Source organism: Thermoascus crustaceus, assembly GCF_041956765.1.
Source record: "Thermoascus crustaceus strain CBS 181.67 unplaced genomic scaffold VTN00scaffold_1, whole genome shotgun sequence".
NCBI classification, from domain to species: domain Eukaryota; kingdom Fungi; phylum Ascomycota; class Eurotiomycetes; order Eurotiales; family Thermoascaceae; genus Thermoascus; species Thermoascus crustaceus.
In genome coordinates this window covers 5,020,307-5,040,770 of record NW_027192527.1, presented here as the reverse complement: position 1 = coordinate 5,040,770, position 20,464 = coordinate 5,020,307, and the positions used below count along the sequence as shown (strand labels likewise).

Below are 20,464 nucleotides of genomic sequence, written 5' to 3'. Positions count from 1 at the left end.
CGATACCCTCCCCACGGTTCCTAATCCGAATCCCTTGACCAGCGCGCGCCGGCGGAGGACCGTGTTACTCAATTGGGAGTAAATCGGATCATGGATAGTTGCTGACCCCGGAAGCTTGGAAGGAAGAGCATTCCCAACACTAGGTATTGGCAGATACAGAGGGCTTTTGTTACAATGGTAGACAAGCAGCTGACGTTCCGTCTAATAAATAGGGTGCTCCGCGACCGAGATCCAGACCCTTGACCCTTGAACATGGAAGACATTCGTCCGACCGCAAGATGGGCGAAGCGGGTGTTGCGCCCTTTGACGTCTATCTATCATCGCTTGGAAAAGTATAGGGAAGACCAGTCGCAGATTGCCATCCTGCAACGACAGAAGGAACTCCCAGAGAATAGCGGCGCGCAACCTTCTCGCTCGAGCAAGGCGACCGGAGACGATGACAACTGTTCGGATTCAGAAAGCGGCCGAGATGATCCTTCGTGGGTACCCGGCAAAACCGACAAACGGCGGATAAAAAACAAGTACACTTCACGGGGCGAAGGAAATCGTGGCAGACCGCGTTCGCGACTAGTCTTACGCAGCCCAGAGGTGCCAAAGACGTTACCCGGTGCGATCGAGATCGGTACGCCATTGATCACTGGAAGGCTACCAGACACGCTACCCAGAGGAAAGCCGCCGTTGTACGGGTCGATTCCCATGTCTTCTGGCGAGCCTGCGGACAACAAATCGGGAAGAACGGTGAAACCGAAGGATTCCAATTGCCCTGGGCATAAAGGGCGGTGGAGAGAAGTCCTGGACTTGTCTAATGACCCGGGCTTTATCGATATTGCTCACTGCCTTGATCGCGTATTTCTTAAATTCTTGGAGAATACCCGCGTTCCGGATTCGTGTCAACGGGAGGGGCGTGGAGGGACCCGATCGCTCTTGTCTATGGCAGCGCGACGTCTCCCGCAGTTTATTTCTGAGGAACAGAGGATCTACGATGAATCGACTGAAGACGAGGACGTGGATATGTGCGACGCCTACTTCACCGAACTGGAAGCATTTTATGGGCTTGAAGGCAGCGGGTGGCTACCTCTCCGCGAGGCTGTCCGCGCTCAAGGTATCCATTTGGTGTCTGAGATGTTCCGGAAAAATTGGATCATTCATCCCATAGTGTGCCGGCTTCTCGAGGAATGCATATATCGACGGGAATACGACGCTCTTGAGACTATTCTTTCAAACCAGCTCCTCCACATTGAGAGCTATGAGCATCCCAAAACATTCCATACGTCGAAATCGCTTGATCCTACCTGTAGCGATATGTTCGAAGTCTTGAATATGTATTACTGGTGGTCCTCTGGACGCATTTCCTACGTCTTTGACGAGGTTGCAAAGCTACTACTTCGTGGAGCGCTCCCGCCAGAATGGATGGTCACCGTCTCCTGGAAGAAATTCATGGAAGACGCTGTCGGGTCACTGTCAAGGAACGATGGTAACTCCGCTGCCGCAACGCGTTTAATCGAGGCAGTCATACTTTCCGCCAGCGGCATCCTTCCGACTAGGAACGCACCAGGCCCCCAGACAAACTCCAATTCGCTGCGTCATATCGGTCAGAGAGACACTCGCTCTTCTTCCATGAACAAGGATAGCTTCCCGACCACTCAATCTCCATGTCCCCTTCCGATACAAGACGCTCTCAGTAATCTCATACTGAGCCTCGTCACTGCGCTCTGTGGAATGCACATAGTCAGGTCAAATGACACTTCTGATAGCGAAAGTCTTGCTAGCACGAAAATACGCGACATAGTCAAGGGTCTCGCGTCTATCGTGCAGCGTGAGATTGAGGTCCGACCATTGCTCCGCAAAAGCGAGATTTCAACATTCCAGTCCTTCCGACGTGGTTGCGTCCTGTTGGGAAACTATCTACTGCAGTGCGGAAATCCGTCTCTCTCAACGACACCGGAACAGTCAGAACCAGTTCTGACGCACAATCTTGAAACCTTTTTCCAATCTTTGGCTGATCAGCAGGACATGATAAAGGAATTGTCTGTCTTGGTCGGACAGGTGGTTCGCTGCTGCGAACGTGCTAGTCAACGGAGCCGCAGCCCTACTTCTCAAGAGGTCCGCGCCAACCTCTCTCATTTCGTTGAAAAGAACTACGTGCAAAGTCTTTCCCTGTTCCTCGGAAAAGTTGCTGTGGAGGTTGCCATGGACTTTGCGCAATCAACTCAGGATCCTGATGATCATGCGTGGGCCGCGGAGATTCAAGAGAAAGTTGCTGCGTGTCAGCGCCAATTTGAGCTCCAAAATAATGACCGCAAGCAGGACCGGGTCGAACACGCTACGGGCCCGTTTCGATGGGAAGAGAGTATTGGCGAGTGGGTTGCGAGCACACCTATCCCTAAGATCACTGCCTTCCAGTCCAAAGCGCCTCCGAAGCCACAGGTTATAGTTCCCAGCCTGCCGCCATCTCCTGTACAGTTGTCGAGTAACGATGTACAGTCGTCGTCTCCAACAAGAAATTATTATGCCTCGAGCGTAACTTCAGCTTCTTCGTCCGGGTCCGCCAAGAGGAAATTGGGAAACTATGGACCACCTGAGAGGGCAGAGAAGAGGGCCAGAACGACATATCTCACTCGACCTAAAAAACCAAGTAGCCATCTGGAAGTGTACACCGACAGTGAGACGTCCCAAGATGGTTTTCAGGGACTGTCAACCTCCTTTGATGGGGCTTGCGATGTTGATCTTCCTCTGGCGGCTACCAGAGTTCGCACCAGACGTAGTGCTCTGCGTGAGGTCGCGACGGCGAATCAGCAGAACATAAATACGAGAAAAGCGGAACCTCAGAGGTATCCGGGCATCGAAGTTGTGGTCTTCAATAAAAAGAAGGAACTGGGTGTTGCAGGGAAGCAGGCCGAACAACTCTGTGAGCGTGTCCGCAAGCGTGGTCGGCCTCGTAAGTCAGAGCCTATCAAGCCGGCTTCTCCTAGGAAAGTTGTCGCACCACCTGTGGCTCCGAGACGTCCTTTGGTTATACCCCGTTCTCAAGATGACGAGAGCGATGACGAGTTAAGTTTCCTGTAAAATTTCCTTTTCATACTGGTTTATAGGTTGGACTTTTTGGTGTCCTTTGACTCTCTGGTCTCTTTGTCTTACATTCTTATTTCCCTTCTGTCTATCCAGAAGGTTCCTAGCATCATTGGTTTTGGAGTTCAGGACCGGCTTGGCTCTTATTTATAGAGGACGCGACAGGTTGATTTTCTGGCCCTATTCCTTGGATTATTCTCATACTGTGTCTTGGTGCTACGAGGGTTGGTTCTGCATTCCGTTTCTGGATTTTGGGAGGTGGTCTGGACCTTCGCCCTCGCAGTGCGATTGTGGATGAAGAGTAATAGCACGCATGTTAGTTTCTTCCATCACGTTCATTTTGGGCATGGATGGCTTACCCTATGCACGAGTGATACCCCTAAGTTTTCAAATTACCGGTAGTCTTTCTTGTTTATGGCTTTTTATTTATCTACATTGGCTTATTATTATCCTATGATGCTCTGGTTCCTGAGCTTTTAGGCTCCGTGGGCTTTATCTTTACTGTCAGATTAGACCAGGTTAGTTATTATAATACCAGGTGATTGCAATTTCGCAAATTTTTTTGATTTTTTTGTGTTGTGTTGGATTCTTTAGTTATCTGGATACGCACGTTAGCATGAATGGGCATAAAGTAAAGTACCTAGGTAGATTGTCCGGATGGACTCTTATCTGGGACAAGCTGTACGATTCTACAGGTTCTCATCATGCCTGATTGATTGCTAATATTCTCGAGGGGTGTTTCGATAATGTTTTTAGTTAGGCGCACGGCGTCTATATCCCGAGTATGTGTGTCAAGGTATCGCGGATACAATTCGAGTTTTTTTCCCGTTTCAATCTAGGAGAAAGCAAGTGGTTTTGTTATATTCCGTGCATGACACGTACGTATCGATACGTATGTTCTTCTTTTCTTTTCTAAGCATAAGCATGTGTCTCGTTCGCGTCTGTATGGAGTATATACCCCGTAGAACTCGTGGGTGGCATAAAACAACCTTAGGGCCTTCTCGACGGAGGTTTCGAAGTACATACGTAGTCATCCTGTCCGAAGAGCTTCATGTTTTTTACTGAGGCAAGACAACGATAGCCGGGTCTAGTCTAGGCAGGCAACCCCGCTATCAGCGAGAGGACATGGCAAGAAGAAAACTCGTACGCCTCGTTTAGACTTATCAGAATCAAGCATTTTACTTTCTTTTCTTCATGCATCCAAGGCGTCATTTTACTTTGTGAGCTAATTTTCTCAAAGTACGGCGTAACCTATGGATTATATCTCACCTTCCTTGTCTCGGACGTGAGCCGTCCAGGACACGTTCGTGGGTTTGGTTCGCTATTGGAGTTCATCACCGGGGCTTGCAGATGGTCCGTGGGTGAGGTGGACCTGAATCATGAAATGTTTGGAAGTGGCTGGTGTGTGCGTGTGTGCTGCAAGCCATCCCATCCCATCTTTCGCAGGCTGGGGAGAGTCATGCCATGCCCGTGCCGGGGTGGTTCGAGACGAGACGGATCTGACGGACTGACTGACGTGGCTACGTAGTGGTATTGGTAATACTGGGTTGTGTCTTACCTATCCGAAGAACGGTCTGGAGGATCAGATAATGCCTGAATTTTCAAACTTCTGCCGACAGTGTTTCGGGTTGGTGACGTTAGGTCTGTGAATCTCATGCGGTCTGGCGGATTCTGCAGGAACGCGGGTGCCCAGACGCGCCATGCTACGAATAAGACCCTGGCTAGTAGGTGAGAAACTCCGAAGGGTGTGGATGTCGGACGAGCCCGAGATTCGTTGAATCGTGAAGAATAATTCCATGGCAGGACTTGCGAAAAGTTCAGCTAGGAGGCGGCGCGGCGCCGTTCCGTTAGGTAGGTAGAGTTTAGGTAGCCTGGGAGTGCAACATGAAATTGGCCACCCGGCAAGACTTAGGTACTCCCATCTTTCAGTACATCTGTTATGAGAATAAAATGTATAAAAAAAAATCATAGAAAGATCTGCTTCCGCCAGGATGGGTCTATAAGCGCTGCAAGGCTGCAGGACGAAAAGAAGAAAAAAGAGGGGACGGACGATCGCAAAGTCACCTCATCGATCGCCAAGTGCGCCGATTATCGTCATTTGTGTGTTTTGTTTCCTGCTGGCCTCAGCGCGCGCGCCGGTCGCACAGCGGGGCAGACGATCCTCTGAAGATCTCGAACATTGGCTGCGTGTGCAGAGGTCGAAACAGGTCGGACAGGGCTAGCAGAGCTTGGGTTGTTCCTGGTGGTTTCATGTCCAGCATCCACTTCGCGTGTGGAGTCCCGTACGGAGATCGGTTCCGCGACGTTCAGCTTATCGACGCTCCCTGACCGTCCGACCCTGCAGCGCCTCTCTCCCCCCACCAGCGCAGGGATCTGGCAGCATGTGTCGCTCCGCTGCCCGCCCGCCCACGTACGCTGTGACCAGCCTTTCAATCTCCCTTTTCTCCCTGTTAAACGGTCCTTCGACGCCCTGGGAGATCCCCTCGCTCTTCTCTCCAAGCCTTTGCTCTTTCGTGCTGGGAAGAGCCCCCGGAATCTTGCTTCATTCCTTTGTCACATATAATTATTGACTTCCCTTTTTGTTCGCGGCGCGCGTCGGTGACTGGATCACATATCACAGCATTCTTTTTGTTGCCCGCCCGACATAGTGGACGTCAAGATCCAACCCGGTTCGACATCTTCCCCGCCAGTCTAACTTTGCAGAGATCATGTCGACGGTCGCTGTCAACTGAAAAAGCTCTGGACTTGTCCCTCCTTTTTGATTGATCCCGGTGGGCTCCTACAATACTGTACACTGTACAAAAGGACCACGACATCTACCACCTTTGAGAACTTCACTGCTTTGTGGCTGCGCTACAAACAAAAAGCCAACCTCGATATCGCCCTTTTGCCGGGTTCATCATCTTCTCCAACTCCGGTTGAGCTGGTCTCGCCCCAGTTGGACACATACTACAGCTCTTTGAGATCCGTCGTCAGTCGACAAGGTTAAGGCACCATGAGGCACTTTCATGTGTTGATAGCCCTTGCGGGGCTTGCTGTTGCAGAAAATGAGAGGAGGGATGGGGGAGGAGAGGGTCCGTCGATCTACGATATCCTCAACGACAGACTGGCCCGCCTCTCGCTCCTCGTTCTGGGACTCATGGCCGCATTTATCTACATCTGGCAGCTCGCCTTCCGCTTCTCGAACCACATCAGACGGCTGACCAGTTTCACCAACGACACCCAGCGCTATTTCGTCCTTCCAGATCCGACCCTGGCCAGGCTGAAGGGACACCTGATCTATGCGCCTCTGTTCAGCACTCGACACAACCGCGAGTTTCAGCTCTCCACCGCTGTGAACATGGGGACGCTACCCAGTCGCTTTCATACTCTTATCCTGACTGGAATTATTGCCATGAACGTAGTCCTCTGCGCGGTGACAGTTCCCTATCCGTCACCTGAGAAGACGGTCGCAGGCATTATCAGGAACCGTACTGGCACTATGGCCACAGTCAACCTGATTCCTCTCCTGCTCATGGTTGGGAGAAACAACCCGCTAATCTCTCTTCTGCGGGTCTCGTTTGATACCTGGAACCTCATCCACCGCTGGCTTGCGCGTATCGTTGTCCTGGAATCGATTGCTCATGTTTTGGCCTGGATGATCCCCAAAGCACAGGAAGGTGCGTTTTGTGTGTAGTCTGTTGTTGGATTTACTGAGACTTACTTTTCAAATAGCTGGCTGGACGACTGTGCAGATGTCGTTCCAAAGCACTTTCATCATGACTGGCCTGGTGGTGAGTAATGCCGAGATGCATGCCAATAGATCTTTACTGATTCCGTTCAGGCTGCTATCGCCTTCGTCGTGCTCATGCTTCATTCATTCTCTGCCCTTAGGCATGCGTTTTACGAAACGTTCCTTCATCTCCACATCGCGCTTGTGATTGTAGCGTTTGGGTTCCTCTGGGTCCATCTTGATGGATATCCCCAGCAGTACTATCTGCTCATCGCCATCATTTTCTGGGCACTCGAGGTGAGTAATTCCTACTGATTTCTCCCGACCAAGGAAAGATAGGAAAAAACTAACTTCCAAAGCGAACTACACGTTTTCTCATCCTCGTTTTCAGGAATATTGGCAATGGAGGAACCACTGCCTTCATCGAAGCTCTGCCAGGCGACGCTATGCGAATCACCCTGAAGATGGCTCGACCATGGAGGTTCAACCCTGGCCAGCATATGTATCTCTACATCCCGTCGGTCGGGTTGTGGACGTCACATCCATTCTCCGTCGCATGGAGCCAGACCGAGGAAATTGTTACTGACGAAAAAGGCATCGTCATGTCCCGCCAAGACGTACTCGCGCTTCAGAAGACAACAGTTTCGCTTCTCGTCCGTCGTCGAACGGGATTCACTAATAAGCTTTACAAGCGCGCTGAACGCAGTCCTAACGGGCAGGTTGCTCTCAAGGCCTTTGCCGAGGGACCCTATGGGAGCATCCACACCCTTGACTCCTATGGGACTGTTGTCCTCTTCGCTGGCGGCGTGGGTATCACACACCATGTCCCGTTCGTCCGCCATCTCGTTGATGGCTACGCTAATGGCACGGTGGCTGCCCGTCGAGTAACGCTCGTATGGGTCATCCAGTCTCCTGAACACCTCGAGTGGATTCGGCCATGGATGACGACCATCTTGGGCATGGAACGCCGCCGGGAGGTCCTCCGGATCATGCTCTTCATCTCGCGTCCACGTAACACCAGGGAGATACAGAGCCCGAGTGCCACCGTCCAGATGTTCCCGGGCCGTCCAAACATTGATACCCTGATTGGCATGGAGGCGGAGAACCAGATCGGTGCCATGGGTGTTCTGGTCTGCGGCAATGGTAGCATGAGCGATGATGTTCGACGCGTGTGCCGCAAGAGACAGAACGACACCCATATCGATTTCATTGAGGAGAGCTTTACTTGGTAAGGCAAGGCAGTTCCAGCTCTTTTTTGTGCTCTGGGAACATCTCAATGGTTCCTGGCGTCTAGAATCTGTCTATGGCGAATTAATCCATGTAGACGGAGCGTCACCTGTATGATGAGCAGTTGTTTCGCCGTCCAGGTCCATTCGTTTGTCTGTTGGCAGTCCCCTCCTTTTATGATGGTGGCCATTTTAGAAGAGATCTACCCCCGTAGATCTACTCCACGTCCAATCATGAATCTCAAAATTAGAGACAGGTAGCTTGATGCTATTTGACAATATCGTGCCGCTGCAAGTGCTACTGCTACTCCCATGCCCGGGCCCACTTCATAGCGCTGCCGTTTCCCTCCATACTCTCGCTCTTACATCATTCTTGGTTTCCAGTCTTTACGCTTCGTGGAACCCAAACCCAATCTCTTGATTCCGTCCATCCTGCGTCCCTTCCTGTCTTTTACTTACCCTATTTGGGAGGCCATGCAAGGGTCACGGTCTGTGGATGGATGGTGTCTTTTACCTGACTTCTTTGTTTCTTTCTTTCTCTTGGATGCTTGTATATAGCACCTTTTTTTAATACTATTTTAGGTGCAAATAGATTGCGAGCTAGCTAGGGTCTACAGCAAACAACCAAGTTGGTTGGCACCGGCCACTTGGCTGCAGCACCGTGTGTATGTTATATCTACATGGCATATAGTATGGATGTGGATGAGATGATCCGCTTGCCTGGGTCAGACATGCTGCTGCTGCTGCTGCCTACTTGGTGTTGTTCGAATGAGCGGTACCTACCCCTCATTCTTGAGAGGGTTTCTTTCAAGAGTATTCGGGACTACAGGACTAATATATTAGCCTGTTTCCTCACATCTGTCGGCGGACATTGGTCCGTAGAACACAGTGAGACTGCCTCGAAGCACTGGGACAAGCTCGCAACCCCCAATGTCGGTAAGCCACGACTAGCATGGACTGATGAGGATCAGAAGAGACTTCGAGGGCTTCAGCAAGGCCGGATACTCGACGATAGAGACTTCGAAGCAGATAAACAGGAGCTCTGTGACAGAACTTAACTGCGCCGAGGACATCTTGAGTGAGCCTCCTACCATAGTCACCTGCATCATCTAACGACGAGATCTACAGCTTTTGTGAGTTTCGAGGGAAACGCTAGAAAAAGTACAACTTAAGATGGTCGGGATATACGTCGGACAGGCTACCTCATTTACTCCGTGTTCGTAAGTTGAGGAGGACCCAGTTTCGGCTTCAAGAGGATACATAGCTCTTGATGAGAAAGCAGCTGCGGAGATAGGTAAGCTGTCGGGGTTCACTGGTAGCTTTCGGAGAGTTCTGGAGCTCGCATTATAAATCCAGCGGGCGGTTGACCCACCGCGTGGCCTATGATGTACCCCGTATATGACCGCGGAGCGGGGTCCTTCACCCCTCATTCCCGGCGTGCTGTACCACCTCGCCGCCCAAGCCCTTGATCAATTGATCTCTTCTTTATATAACTTTTTTATGTTCGCCCGCCTCAGACAACACGTTCAGCATCTCCACAGAGCAGCTACAGCTCCAGCCACGCAAGTACGCAACATGAGCGACGTGAAGAGACCGGATATCACGCTTTACACGGCGCAGACGCCGAACGGAATCAAGGTCTCCATTGCCCTTGAAGAATTGGGGTATGAGATCACCTCTAGAGAGAGCTTCTCTAACCTCTGAGGCCTAACTTACGGAAAAACTCTAGGCTCCCATACAAGGTCGTAAAGATTGACCTGGGCAAAAACGTCCAGAAGGAAGAGTACGTCCCATTGATTAATCCGCGCGCGCGCGCCACTCCCCCTCCAACCGGTCAAAGACTAAACTGAAATCCTTTGTTAGCTGGTTCCTCGAGATCAATCCCAATGGACGTATCCCTGCTCTCACCGATACCTTTACCGACGGTCAGAAGATCCGGCTCTTCGAGTCCGGAAGCATCCTTCAGTACCTGGTCGAGCAGTACGACAAGGACTACAAGATTTCCTACCCGAAGGGCACCCGCGAGTACTATGAGATGAACAACTGGGTGTACTTCCAACATGGCGGCGTAGGACCCATGCAGTGAGTTTTTTTTTTTTCCCGCCATGTTAAGGAAACGAGGACATAACTAAAAGATAAACATAGAGGACAAGCCAACCACTTCACGCGCTACGCCCCCGAGCGCATCGAGTACGGCGTCAACCGCTATGTCAACGAGACCAGACGCCTCTACGGCGTGCTCGACAAGCACCTCTCCACCTCCAAGTCCGGGTACCTCGTCGGCGACCACATCTCCATCGCTGACATCATGCACTGGGGGTGGGTCGCGCACGCCGGCTGGGCCGGTATCAACATCGACGAGTTCCCGCACCTCAAGGCCTGGGAGGACCGGGTGTTCAAGCGCGAGGGCACGGAGAAGGGGAGACACGTGCCGGACCGTCACACGATCAAGGAGCTCCTTCAGGACAAGGAGACCATGGAGAAGCATGCCGCCGAGGCCAGGGCTTGGATCCAGCAGGGCATGGCGTCCGATGCGAAGAAATAAGCTAAGCATCGCAGGATGTGTCCATGGAACTACCTTGAGAGTCGTCCAATGAGTATTAGCATGCCAGGAAAGGCTCCCCAAATGCTGGGATGAAATGTGAATAGCCTCCGCGCGTGACGGTATTCAGCCCAGGTTGTGCTTACAGCTGTAGATATATGGACTCAGCTCGGAGGTGTAAGATCGTGATGTGAGATATGAGAGTAATTTGTAATCATTTGTCTATTACTACTGGTACTATGTACGATATAGCTCTCCAGTGAGCCAAAAGGGCGCATCCTCAATATACTCCCTCATGCTCATAGCTTCCGCAGCATGTGAATACCGAGTCGCCCTCCACTGCAGTGTTCAAGGTGCCGTAGGCCTTGCTGAGTGAGGTCACCTATGGACATAGGACTCTATTGAAGCCGTCACCAATTAAGCCCTGAAGCGGGACGGATCATGAAACGGGAACCTAGACTGCAGGATGGGCACGGGGTCCACAGTAGACCAATCACATCGCTGCATATGATTAGTCAGCTGCAAAAATCACGTGATGGACGTTCAAAAGCTCGCCACATGTCTGTCTGCCCGACTCCTTGCTTGCTTCGAGCCCATCGTTCACTTACACCTTGTTTGCGGCCGAACCAACTAACTATCAAATTTGCGATCTGGGAGGCGTCATGGCTTGGCGCAATCAGGGAATCACTGGTTCTAACAACATCCCTCTCGGCCGTCGCAGGTTCGGAGGCGACGAGCCCCAGGATGACGGGAACGACAACTCGACGCCCGAGTCCGCGGCTGCCGAGAATGGGATCAAGCGTGGCCGAAGCCCTGTTCGAGGTACGTCGTGACATTGGAACCTGCAAGATTGAACTCGCATATCTAACAATTTTTCTACAGCAGATCCTCCTGCCGACGGCGTGAAGAAGCGCAAGAAGCGCAACCGTTGGGGAGATGCTCAAGAGAACAAGGCTGCCGGTCTCATGGGCCTCCCGACCCTGATCATGGCGAACTTCACCAATGAACAGCTGGAAGCTTACACTCTGCATCTTCGGATTGAGGAGATCAGTCAGAAGCTTCGCATCAACGATGTCGTCCCCGCGGATGGTGACAGGTTTGTTATTACCCCCCCCCCCCCCCCCACAAAATCACCGATTACTTGATATATTCGGGTTTCTAACAGGATGCAGGTCTCCGTCGCCTCCCCCGCAGTACGATAACTTCGGCAGACGTGTAAATACCAGGGAATACCGTTACCGGAAGCGGCTGGAAGATGAGCGCCACAAGCTCGTCGAGAAGGCCATGAAGATTATTCCTAACTACCACCCGCCTTCTGACTACAGGCGTCCAACTAAGACCCAGGAGAAGGTCTATGTTCCAGTGAATGACTATCCAGAGATTAACTTCAGTATGATAACTAACCCTCTAACTCCTAACCGTTTCCCCGTTCTTTCTTGTTCATTCGAGCCGGGCTTAGAAGCATCGGCGGGCCGATGTTTCTGCCCGTTTCTCGCTAACCCCGTTTGAATATGCTTGTTGCTCCTCCGTTCTTTGTGAGAATTGATAAGGACTAACACTTAGCGCCTTGCTACTTTCTAAAGTTGGCTTACTTATCGGACCTCGTGGAAACACCTTGAAGAAGATGGAAGCTGAATCGGGAGCCAAGATTGCTATCCGAGGCAAAGGCTCCGTCAAAGAAGGAAAAGGTCGATCTGACGCCGCTCACACTAGCAACCAGGAAGAAGACCTGCACTGTTTGATTATGGCAGATACGGAAGAGAAGGTCAACAAAGCGAAGAAGCTGATCCACAACGTTATCGAAACGGTATGTCTTCCTGTTCTGTCTGTTTCGTTCTAGCGACTAATGCTCTACAGGCCGCATCGATTCCGGAAGGTCAGAACGAGCTCAAGCGGAACCAACTTCGAGAGTTGGCAGCCCTTAACGGTACCCTTCGTGACGATGAAAACCAGGCTTGCCAGAACTGTAAGTTTGACTCCTTCCCAGTTTCCCGTCACAAGAGCTATTCTGACCCCATTTCAGGTGGCCAAATCGGTCATCGCAAGTACGACTGCCCCGAGCAGCGCAACTTCACCGCAAACATCATTTGCCGTGTTTGTGGAAATGCCGGACACATGGCCCGTGATTGTCCAGATCGCCAGAGAGGTACAGACTGGCGTAATAACGGCTACGGTGGGCGCGGTCCTCACCGAGCTATTGGCGGTGGAGACGCCGTCGATCGTGAGATGGAGGTACGTCTCATCCTTTTTGACCCTTTCACAAGGACCTTACTAACATTGTTCCCAGCAACTCATGCAAGAACTTTCCGGAGGCGCACCGGCAGGTGATGGCGAAGCTCCCCGGCGTATTGAAGGAGGACCGGGTGGATATGAACAACATGATGATCGTGACGTGAAGCCGTGGCAGCGCGGTCCTCCCGTCAGCGATGTCGCCCCATGGCAGCAACGAGGACGTGATCGTGGTCGCGACGACTATGGTTCTCGAGACCATGGTGCTGCTCCACCGTGGGCCCAGAATCGTGGCGGCGATTACGGATACGGTTCTCACGGCGCTGGCTACGCTGCTCCAGGAGCAGCTCCAGGTGCAGCTCCTTGGCACCAGCAGCCTCCACCACCTCCACCCCCTGGTGGACAGGCTGCTTATGGATATCCCGGATATCCTGGCTTCCCGCCGCCACCTCCGAATATGGGAGCTCCTCCTGGTGTTGGTGTCCCACCACCTCCTCCACCAGGCATGGCTCCGATGTACTATGGCGCTGGCAGTCCACCACCTCCACCACCGGGCGAAGGACCACCGCCTCCAGTAAGTATATCCATCCCGATACTATTGGACGACCGGCGCTAATGATATGCAGCCACCGAGCGAGCAGCCTCCTCCCCCGCCTCCTCCAGCGTGATCCGGTGCATCTCACCCACCAGGGTTCGAGGATTGCTATTGACGTTTGATACGCGTGATTCGGGAATGCCTGGAAATGGTTTCCCTATGTGGCATGTCTTGCTTGTCTGCTAGCCTCGTTGAGAGGTGGTGTTTGATACGCTTGGACAGTTTGAAAATTCCATTTCGGTTCTTGTGCTGTGTAATTAATTCTGCAATTGGATGCTTTTGTCTTCCATGTGAGAGCTCTGCAAGCATTGTAGAGAGTGTCTGTATAGCTCTTCGTAGTTCTCATTGTAAGCCTGGTCGGGGAGGCGGATGGAAAGCTCCGGCCAGCCAGTAAGAGACAAAAGAGGACGAAAAACAGGGACAGGTTCATCAAGCTCAGCTTCAAGCTTCCACCGTCCAGCTGATCGACCCCACTTGGCAGCATTCACCGCCCTCGGCTTCTTTAAGGGCCGGCTTTTCCTCTCCGCTCCGCGAACGTTCTTTATGTCTTCGTCCTGCGCTTCCCCGCTTCCCCAGGTTCTGCTTCTCGGTTTTATGCCGCCTGGACGTCGTATGTGACCTGCCGTGTCCATTAGACCCCCTTTTCTGTACAACATGGAGGGCCCCAGCCAGTCGCAGCCTGCGTCGCACGGCGACTTCGCTCTCTCCTCGGGGCCCAACTTCCACCCCTCGAGTCCACCCGGACAGTCGCATCCCCCGCGGAAGTCTTGGCAGGCTCAGAGCATCTCTTCACTTCGTTCCATTCGTTCTAATGCGTCGCGCCGCGAAGAACAGGAGCCCGTCGCTCGGGAACAGGGTCGCGCGGCTAGCAACGCCACCTCGAAGACCGCCAAGTGGTGGAGGATACGCCTCTTGCGAGGGATCGTGAACGATATCAAGAGGAGGGTGCCGTACTATTGGAGCGATTGGACAGATGCATGGGATTATCGCGTCGTTCCTGCTACGATCTATATGTATTTTGCAAAGTATGGCCCGCAGTTAATGCAACTAATTTTCTTTTTTTCTCTTTTCTTCTTCCATCTTTGTCCACCCAGGTCTTTTTTTTTTCCTTTTCTTCTTCCTTCCAATCCCTCTGGAATTACTCTAGCAGACCTACCTAAGTACAGAACGGCAGAAAACTACGAATCCCATCGAGCCGTACCCTCACAAGTCCTGTTCGAATGATGATGGGAATACTTATTGGGTCCACAGCATTCTGCCTGCGCTTGCGTTCTCTTTGGATATGTTCGAGAAGACGCATCAAAGCTATGGAGTCAACGAGGTCCTCCTGGCCTCCGTCCTGGGAGCCGTGGTGTTTTCCCTCTTCGCTGCACAGCCGCTGGTCATCGTCGGTGTCACCGGTAAGTTGAAGAAGAGTTCTATGAGAAGGCCTTTCTCCCTCGTGCTGATCGCGTTTTCCAGGTCCTATCACCGTGTTCAACTATACCGTCTACGATATCATGACCCCCAGAGGCACCAACTATCTAGCTTTCATGTGTTGGATCGGAATGTAAGTGTCGCCTGGCCGTCCGGGAATACGCTGACCATTTCAAAAGCTGGTCGCTCGTGATGCATTGGATCCTTGCCATCACGAACGCTTGCAATGGCCTTACCTACGTTACTCGGTTTTCGTGCGATATATTCGGATTTTACGTCGCCTTTATATACTTGCAGAAGGGCATTCAGGTTCTGACCAGGCAGTGGGGTATGGCCGGCGAGACGTCTGCGTATCTGAGCATCATGGTTGCTCTCCTCGTCCTTATGAGCGGCTATATCTGTGGGATGCTTGGCAACAGCAACCTGTTCCAACGATACGTCCGGAAGTTCATCGAGGATTACGGCACACCGTTGACGATTGTGTTCTTCACGGGATTCGTCCACATCGGCCATATGAGAGAGGTTCACGTCGAGACCCTTCCCACGAGCAAAGCCTTCTTCCCGACAACTGACCGAGGCTGGCTGGTCCATTTCTGGGATATCGATGTCCGCGACGTCTTCCTCGCGATTCCGTTCGCCATTCTCCTGACGATCCTGTTCTACTTCGATCATAATGGTCCTCTTTAGCTCTTTTTCCTCCTGTTCTTTTCACAGCTAACAGATAATCTAGTATCGTCTCTGATAGCACAGGGCACCGAGTTTCCACTGCGCAAGCCCGCTGGATTCCACTGGGATATTTTCCTGCTAGGCCTGACAACTGGCGTCGCCGGGCTTTTGGGAATCCCATTTCCCAACGGACTCATTCCACAGGCACCGTTCCATACCGCGGCACTGTGCGTTACGCGCCAGGTCGCTGACGAGGACGAGACCAACAAGGGCAAGGCCGTCCGTGTCACCGACCACGTCGTGGAACAGCGCGTGAGCAACCTGGCCCAGGGTCTCCTCACCCTCGGAACGATGAGCGGCCCGCTCCTGGTCGTTCTACACCTCATCCCTCAGGGCGTAATGGCAGGCCTCTTCTTCATCATGGGCGTCCAAGCCCTTGAGGGCAACGGCATCACGCAGAAGCTCATCTTCCTTGCGCAGGACAGGCACTTCACGCCTGCATCTAACCCGCTGAAGGGAATCGAGCGCCGCAGCGCGATCTGGATCTTCGTCCTGCTGGAACTGATCGGCTTCGGAGGCACGTTTGCCATCACGCAGACCATCGCGGCCATCGGATTCCCTGTCATCATTCTCCTCTTGATCCCGGTGCGGTCGTTCCTCCTGCCACGCTGGTTCACCCGACAGGAACTCTCCATCCTCGATGCGCCCACTGCGAGCCCGTTTACGATGGAGAGCGTCGGCGGCACTTACGATCTTACTGAGGGTGAAGACAGCAATACGACGTTGGATGATACCAACAAAGGGGGGAGACATGGTACCTCTGGAGATGGAGCCGGAGTGTTAGCACGTAGAGATGATTCGGGAGATTCGTCCGAGTCTCCGGTCGAGGATGACCTCGAGAGGGGCGAGCTCTATGAGCTGCAAACCAGATCCTCCATGAGGAGGAGGAGCACGACTGGAAAGTAGGATTTGGTTGATTCCTACTAGCTGCGAGAAGGATATGTACACGCATCCAGATATATAAGGAAAGAAACGATGATTTGGGATTAAGAGAGAAAAGCAAGATACTAATACTATTTCCGAAGGAAAATAAAATTGACAAGTCGAACATCCTACTTTTGACAGAGAAAGAAAAAGTTGGACAAGAAGAAAACAAGATATTCCCTTTTATCGAAAAAAGCAGAGGCAGAGCCTAACTTTCCATTCATTCATTGTTAATATTAATCCAATACCTAGGTACCTACTCAACGCAATACCCCCCTATTCGACATCTGTGGTCTCTTTGTCAGAAATAGAAGTTGGTTATATTTGAATTTTGGCTCCACTTTTTTGTGAATTGATGTAGGTCATTCAGGTATGATTTGTATGCACAGCACAGTATACATGTAGAAGTATCTGGGCTTTCACTCTTCGAGCCGAGAGAAGACAGGGGCAGCAGTCGAGGAGAAGGATGCTGTACCTATAATAAGGAGCCAAACATAAATATAATGCGTGAGCCTTTCACCACTCTGCTGCACAGGAGATATCTCTCTCCTTTTGGAAAAATATATATATATATATATGCTGCAAGTAAATGCCACATATAGGGGCCCGTCGAAGGGTAACCACTTCGCCTTCAGCTGCAGCCGGGATGGAGAGTCGAGAACCAGAACAACCCCCATCTCACTTAAGCTGCAGAAGATGCGAACCTGTATATACCCAGCAAGAGAGAGGGTCTAGTACATGCGGCCATAGGGTGTGGAAAACAGGGCTTCCCGTCCGCTCAGCCGTACTTAAGCCACACGCCGGGCGGTTAGTAGTTGGGTGGGTGACCACCAGCGAATCCCGTCTGCTGCATGTTTCTTCCCTTTTGTCTTTTTTTCCCCTTAGGCTTTTTCTTTATGATACTGGCTTACTAAGTGGTAGATTAAGTACTGAGCACTAAGTGTGTGGAATTTTGTGACTATGGGAAGCCATGACCTTAGAAGATCAAATTCTTAGTATGTTTGAGACCATAAAAAAAAACTGCTAATATACAAAATCAAAATTTCTCTTCCATCCAGATTCTGCACTTTAATGATAAGATCAGGTAGGGCTACACAGTACACGTGACGTATTTATCTCCAGCTCTCACCGCCTTCGATATCGATCTTTTTTTGCCAAAGAATTTCGGCGCATCTCTTGGAAAGCTCGAGAGCATCGGAATTAAATAGAACAAAACCACAGGGCCACAGACAACAATGGCGCCCGCAAAGAAAAAGACGACGGAGCCGTCGCTCGACGACATCTATTCCTCCCCCGCTGCGTCGTCCGACGAAGACAACGGCGACGATGAACAGACCACAGAGCCTCAGCAGCGCGCGCCCAAACGGAGACGACTATCATCCGACGACGAGAAGAAGAACGACGATTCAGATTCAGACGTCCCTCCTCCCCGACTGGCACCGCTTGTCGCTGCCCCCTCGCGCATCAAGAAGAAGAAGACAGACGACCCATCGGACGCGAAACCCGTTACGTCAACAACGGCAGAAGACCCCGTCACCAGCAAAGATGCGCTCGACATCGGCCTGCAGATGCAGATCGGCGAGTCGAACTTTGCGGCGCTGAACGTCGCTCCCTGGCTGGTGGGGTCGCTGTCCGCGATGGCGATCAAGAGGCCGACGGCGATCCAGAAGGCTTGTATTCCGGAGATCCTGAAGGGGAGGGACTGTATCGGTGGGAGTCGGACGGGTTCGGGAAAGACGATCGCGTTCGCGGTGCCGATTCTGCAGAAGTGGGCGGAGGATCCGTTTGGGATTTTTGCGGTCGTGTTGACGCCGACGAGGTATGTGCCTTTTACTCTCTTTGTTATTATGTTGGAGGAAATTTATCAGTCTGGCTAACTAAGTCCATGAAGAGAACTTGCGCTCCAGATCTTCGAACAGTTCAAAGCCATCTCTGCGCCACAGAACCTCAAGCCGATATTAGTTACCGGTGGAACTGACATGCGACCTCAAGCAATTGCGCTCTCGCAGAGACCGCATGTCGTTATCGCAACGCCCGGCCGTCTGGCGGACCACATACAAACCTCCGGTGCGGACACCATCTGCGGTCTGAACCGTGTTCGGATGGTTGTTCTGGATGAAGCGGATCGAATGCTTGCTAGCGGTCCTGGAAGCATGCTACCTGACGTTGAGACCTGCCTGTCTGCGCTTCCTCCATCCAGCGAGCGTCAGACGCTCCTGTTCACAGCGACTGTGACCCCGGAGGTTCGAGCGCTCAAGTCCATGCCTCGTGCCGCGAACAAGCCCCCAGTCTTCGTGACTGAGATCGCTACCGAAAACAACGCCAACATCCCGCCGACGCTGAAGCAGACGTATCTGCAAGTGCCGATGACACACCGCGAGGCGTTCCTCCACGTCCTCCTTTCGACTGAGGGAAACTCCTCCAAACCGGCCATCATATTCTGCAACCGTACGAAGACAGCGGATCTCCTGGAACGTACCCTCCGTCGTCTCGGACACAGGGCGACGTCCCTCCACAGCCTCCTCCCCCAATCCGAACGGACAGCAAATCTCTCCCGCTTCCGAGCGGCTGCCGCTCGTCTGCTAGTCGCGACTGACGTCGCCTCCCGTGGTCTTGATATCCCGACCGTCAGTCTGGTAATCAACTTCGACGTGCCCCGCAATCCGGACGACTACGTCCACCGAGTCGGTCGTACCGCCCGTGCGGGACGGGAAGGTGAGGCGGTCACTCTGGTCGGACAGCGCGACGTGCAGCTCGTCCTGGCCATCGAGAAGAGGGTCGGTCGGCAGATGGTGGAGTGGCAGGAGGAAGGAGTCAGCATCGAAGGAAGGATCGTGAGAGGTGGTGTTCTGAAGGAGGTTGGAGAGGCTAAGCGGGAAGCGGCTGGGGAGATTGAGGAGGGACGAGATGTGTTGGGACGGAGAGTGAATAAGCTCAAAAAGGCCCGTTGAGTTTGATGATCGATATCGAGGTTGAGATCGAGATGCCGTTTGGGTTCTTTGCAATAACGACGACATCAACGTCTACATCTATAACTTTTCTATCTGTGGCCTGCTTATCCACAAGGCTGGACCTAGTGGATATATATATCAACAACCCCGCGGGGAGACCTTCAGGGATGAGAGCCTGGAGACCGCTCGTAGGCATCATGATGGAACTTTTTATCAGCCACATACTGGGTAGATATCAAGCGCTGTACATAACTTTCTTCATTTTGTTTGTATGCTCCTAGCTTCTCAAAATTTCTGACCTTTGACTGAAAGTGATCCCGTCATTTCTTCTGGCAATGTCGACACTTTGGATTAATCAATGATTCCAAATTCCGATTATACCTCAACGCCCTTGGGTATTATCAACTTTGCGCTTTTTTTTTGAAGATAAGATTTTTGCGAGCCTTAGAAGAATCTCCCAACAAGAAAACTCCTGTGCAGAAATTTCCGTTTTCCTATATATTCTCAAGGCACTTCTTCTATCGTGGTATCATATCAGGCTTTGCTCATATATTGCACAACAGCACCTCTGTCTTGTTGTCGATGATGAGTATAAATCCTTTTGTTCTTGAGAATTGGGATGTTGTCGATGAAGAATTTCGGGATGGGATTCGTCGCTTTCTTCACGGTCAACAGAACGCACCGCGAACCTCCCCTCTTCCCCTCCTTCAGTAGTCGCCATACCACCGAGGTGGACGACGGACCCTCTGAGGCCTGCCGCCCACCCCGATGACAGGCGACTTCTCCCCATCCTCCACCTGCTCCTCCTCCTCCACAGGGGCACGGCGGCCAGCGCCCTTCTTCACCCACTCCCCCGTCTCTATCTCCCACACGTATCGCTCCTTCGTGGGGTCCAGCCCCTTCTCTGTTGGATTTCCCACCGCTTCGTAGCGGTGGTAGACGGTTCTTCAGTTTGATGAATATGAGTCAACCACGGAATCAAGCAGTCAAGGTCAAACTGGAGAGTCTGGCAAAGGATAAAACGGAAGAAAGCTAAAAAAAAAAAAAAAAAAAAAAAAAAAAAAAAAAAAAAAA

The 20,464-nt window shown here is 52.0% G+C and overlaps 7 protein-coding genes across 7 annotated transcripts in view; 6 read left to right on the top strand and 1 right to left on the bottom strand.

The window, feature by feature from the left end:
- Positions 1-252: 252 nt before the first annotated feature.
- VTN00DRAFT_1820 (uncharacterized protein) lies at positions 253-3,066 on the top strand (the record flags this gene model as incomplete). The annotated part of the gene is made up of 1 exon (XM_069427970.1): positions 253-3,066. One exon carries the CDS (start codon positions 253-255, stop codon positions 3,064-3,066), a length of 2,814 nt encoding a protein of 937 aa, XP_069292522.1.
- A 2,998-nt stretch (positions 3,067-6,064) lies between these two features.
- VTN00DRAFT_1819 (uncharacterized protein) lies at positions 6,065-8,013 on the top strand (the record flags this gene model as incomplete). Its single annotated transcript, XM_069427968.1, has 4 exons — positions 6,065-6,728; positions 6,784-6,842; positions 6,893-7,078; positions 7,141-8,013. The coding sequence occupies 4 exons, from the start codon at positions 6,065-6,067 to the stop codon at positions 8,011-8,013; spliced, it is 1,782 nt and encodes a 593-aa protein (XP_069292521.1).
- A 1,569-nt stretch (positions 8,014-9,582) lies between these two features.
- On the top strand, positions 9,583-10,552 carry VTN00DRAFT_1818 (uncharacterized protein; the record flags this gene model as incomplete). The annotated part of the gene is made up of 4 exons (XM_069427967.1): positions 9,583-9,671; positions 9,737-9,790; positions 9,871-10,089; positions 10,153-10,552. The coding sequence occupies 4 exons, from the start codon at positions 9,583-9,585 to the stop codon at positions 10,550-10,552; spliced, it is 762 nt and encodes a 253-aa protein (XP_069292520.1).
- A 659-nt stretch (positions 10,553-11,211) lies between these two features.
- VTN00DRAFT_1817 (uncharacterized protein) lies at positions 11,212-13,446 on the top strand (the record flags this gene model as incomplete). The annotated part of the gene is made up of 8 exons (XM_069427966.1): positions 11,212-11,371; positions 11,432-11,645; positions 11,722-11,939; positions 12,133-12,356; positions 12,407-12,515; positions 12,573-12,781; positions 12,837-13,352; positions 13,405-13,446. The coding sequence occupies 8 exons, from the start codon at positions 11,212-11,214 to the stop codon at positions 13,444-13,446; spliced, it is 1,692 nt and encodes a 563-aa protein (XP_069292519.1).
- A 581-nt stretch (positions 13,447-14,027) lies between these two features.
- VTN00DRAFT_1816 (uncharacterized protein) lies at positions 14,028-16,421 on the top strand (the record flags this gene model as incomplete). Its single annotated transcript, XM_069427965.1, has 5 exons — positions 14,028-14,398; positions 14,625-14,773; positions 14,835-14,922; positions 14,969-15,465; positions 15,520-16,421. 5 exons carry the CDS (start codon positions 14,028-14,030, stop codon positions 16,419-16,421), a joined length of 2,007 nt encoding a protein of 668 aa, XP_069292518.1.
- Positions 16,422-17,674: 1,253 nt separating this feature from the next.
- Positions 17,675-19,390, top strand: VTN00DRAFT_1815 (uncharacterized protein; the record flags this gene model as incomplete). Its single annotated transcript, XM_069427964.1, has 2 exons — positions 17,675-18,258; positions 18,331-19,390. 2 exons carry the CDS (start codon positions 17,675-17,677, stop codon positions 19,388-19,390), a joined length of 1,644 nt encoding a protein of 547 aa, XP_069292517.1.
- Positions 19,391-20,097: 707 nt separating this feature from the next.
- VTN00DRAFT_1814 (uncharacterized protein) overlaps positions 20,098-20,464 on the bottom strand; it is a gene marked incomplete at both ends in the record, with an annotated part of 1,364 nt that continues 997 nt past the window's right edge. Inside the window, one exon of the mRNA XM_069427963.1 lies at positions 20,098-20,312. Coding sequence (XP_069292516.1) covers positions 20,098-20,312 — 215 coding nt within the window. The remainder of the gene's footprint in view (positions 20,313-20,464) is intronic.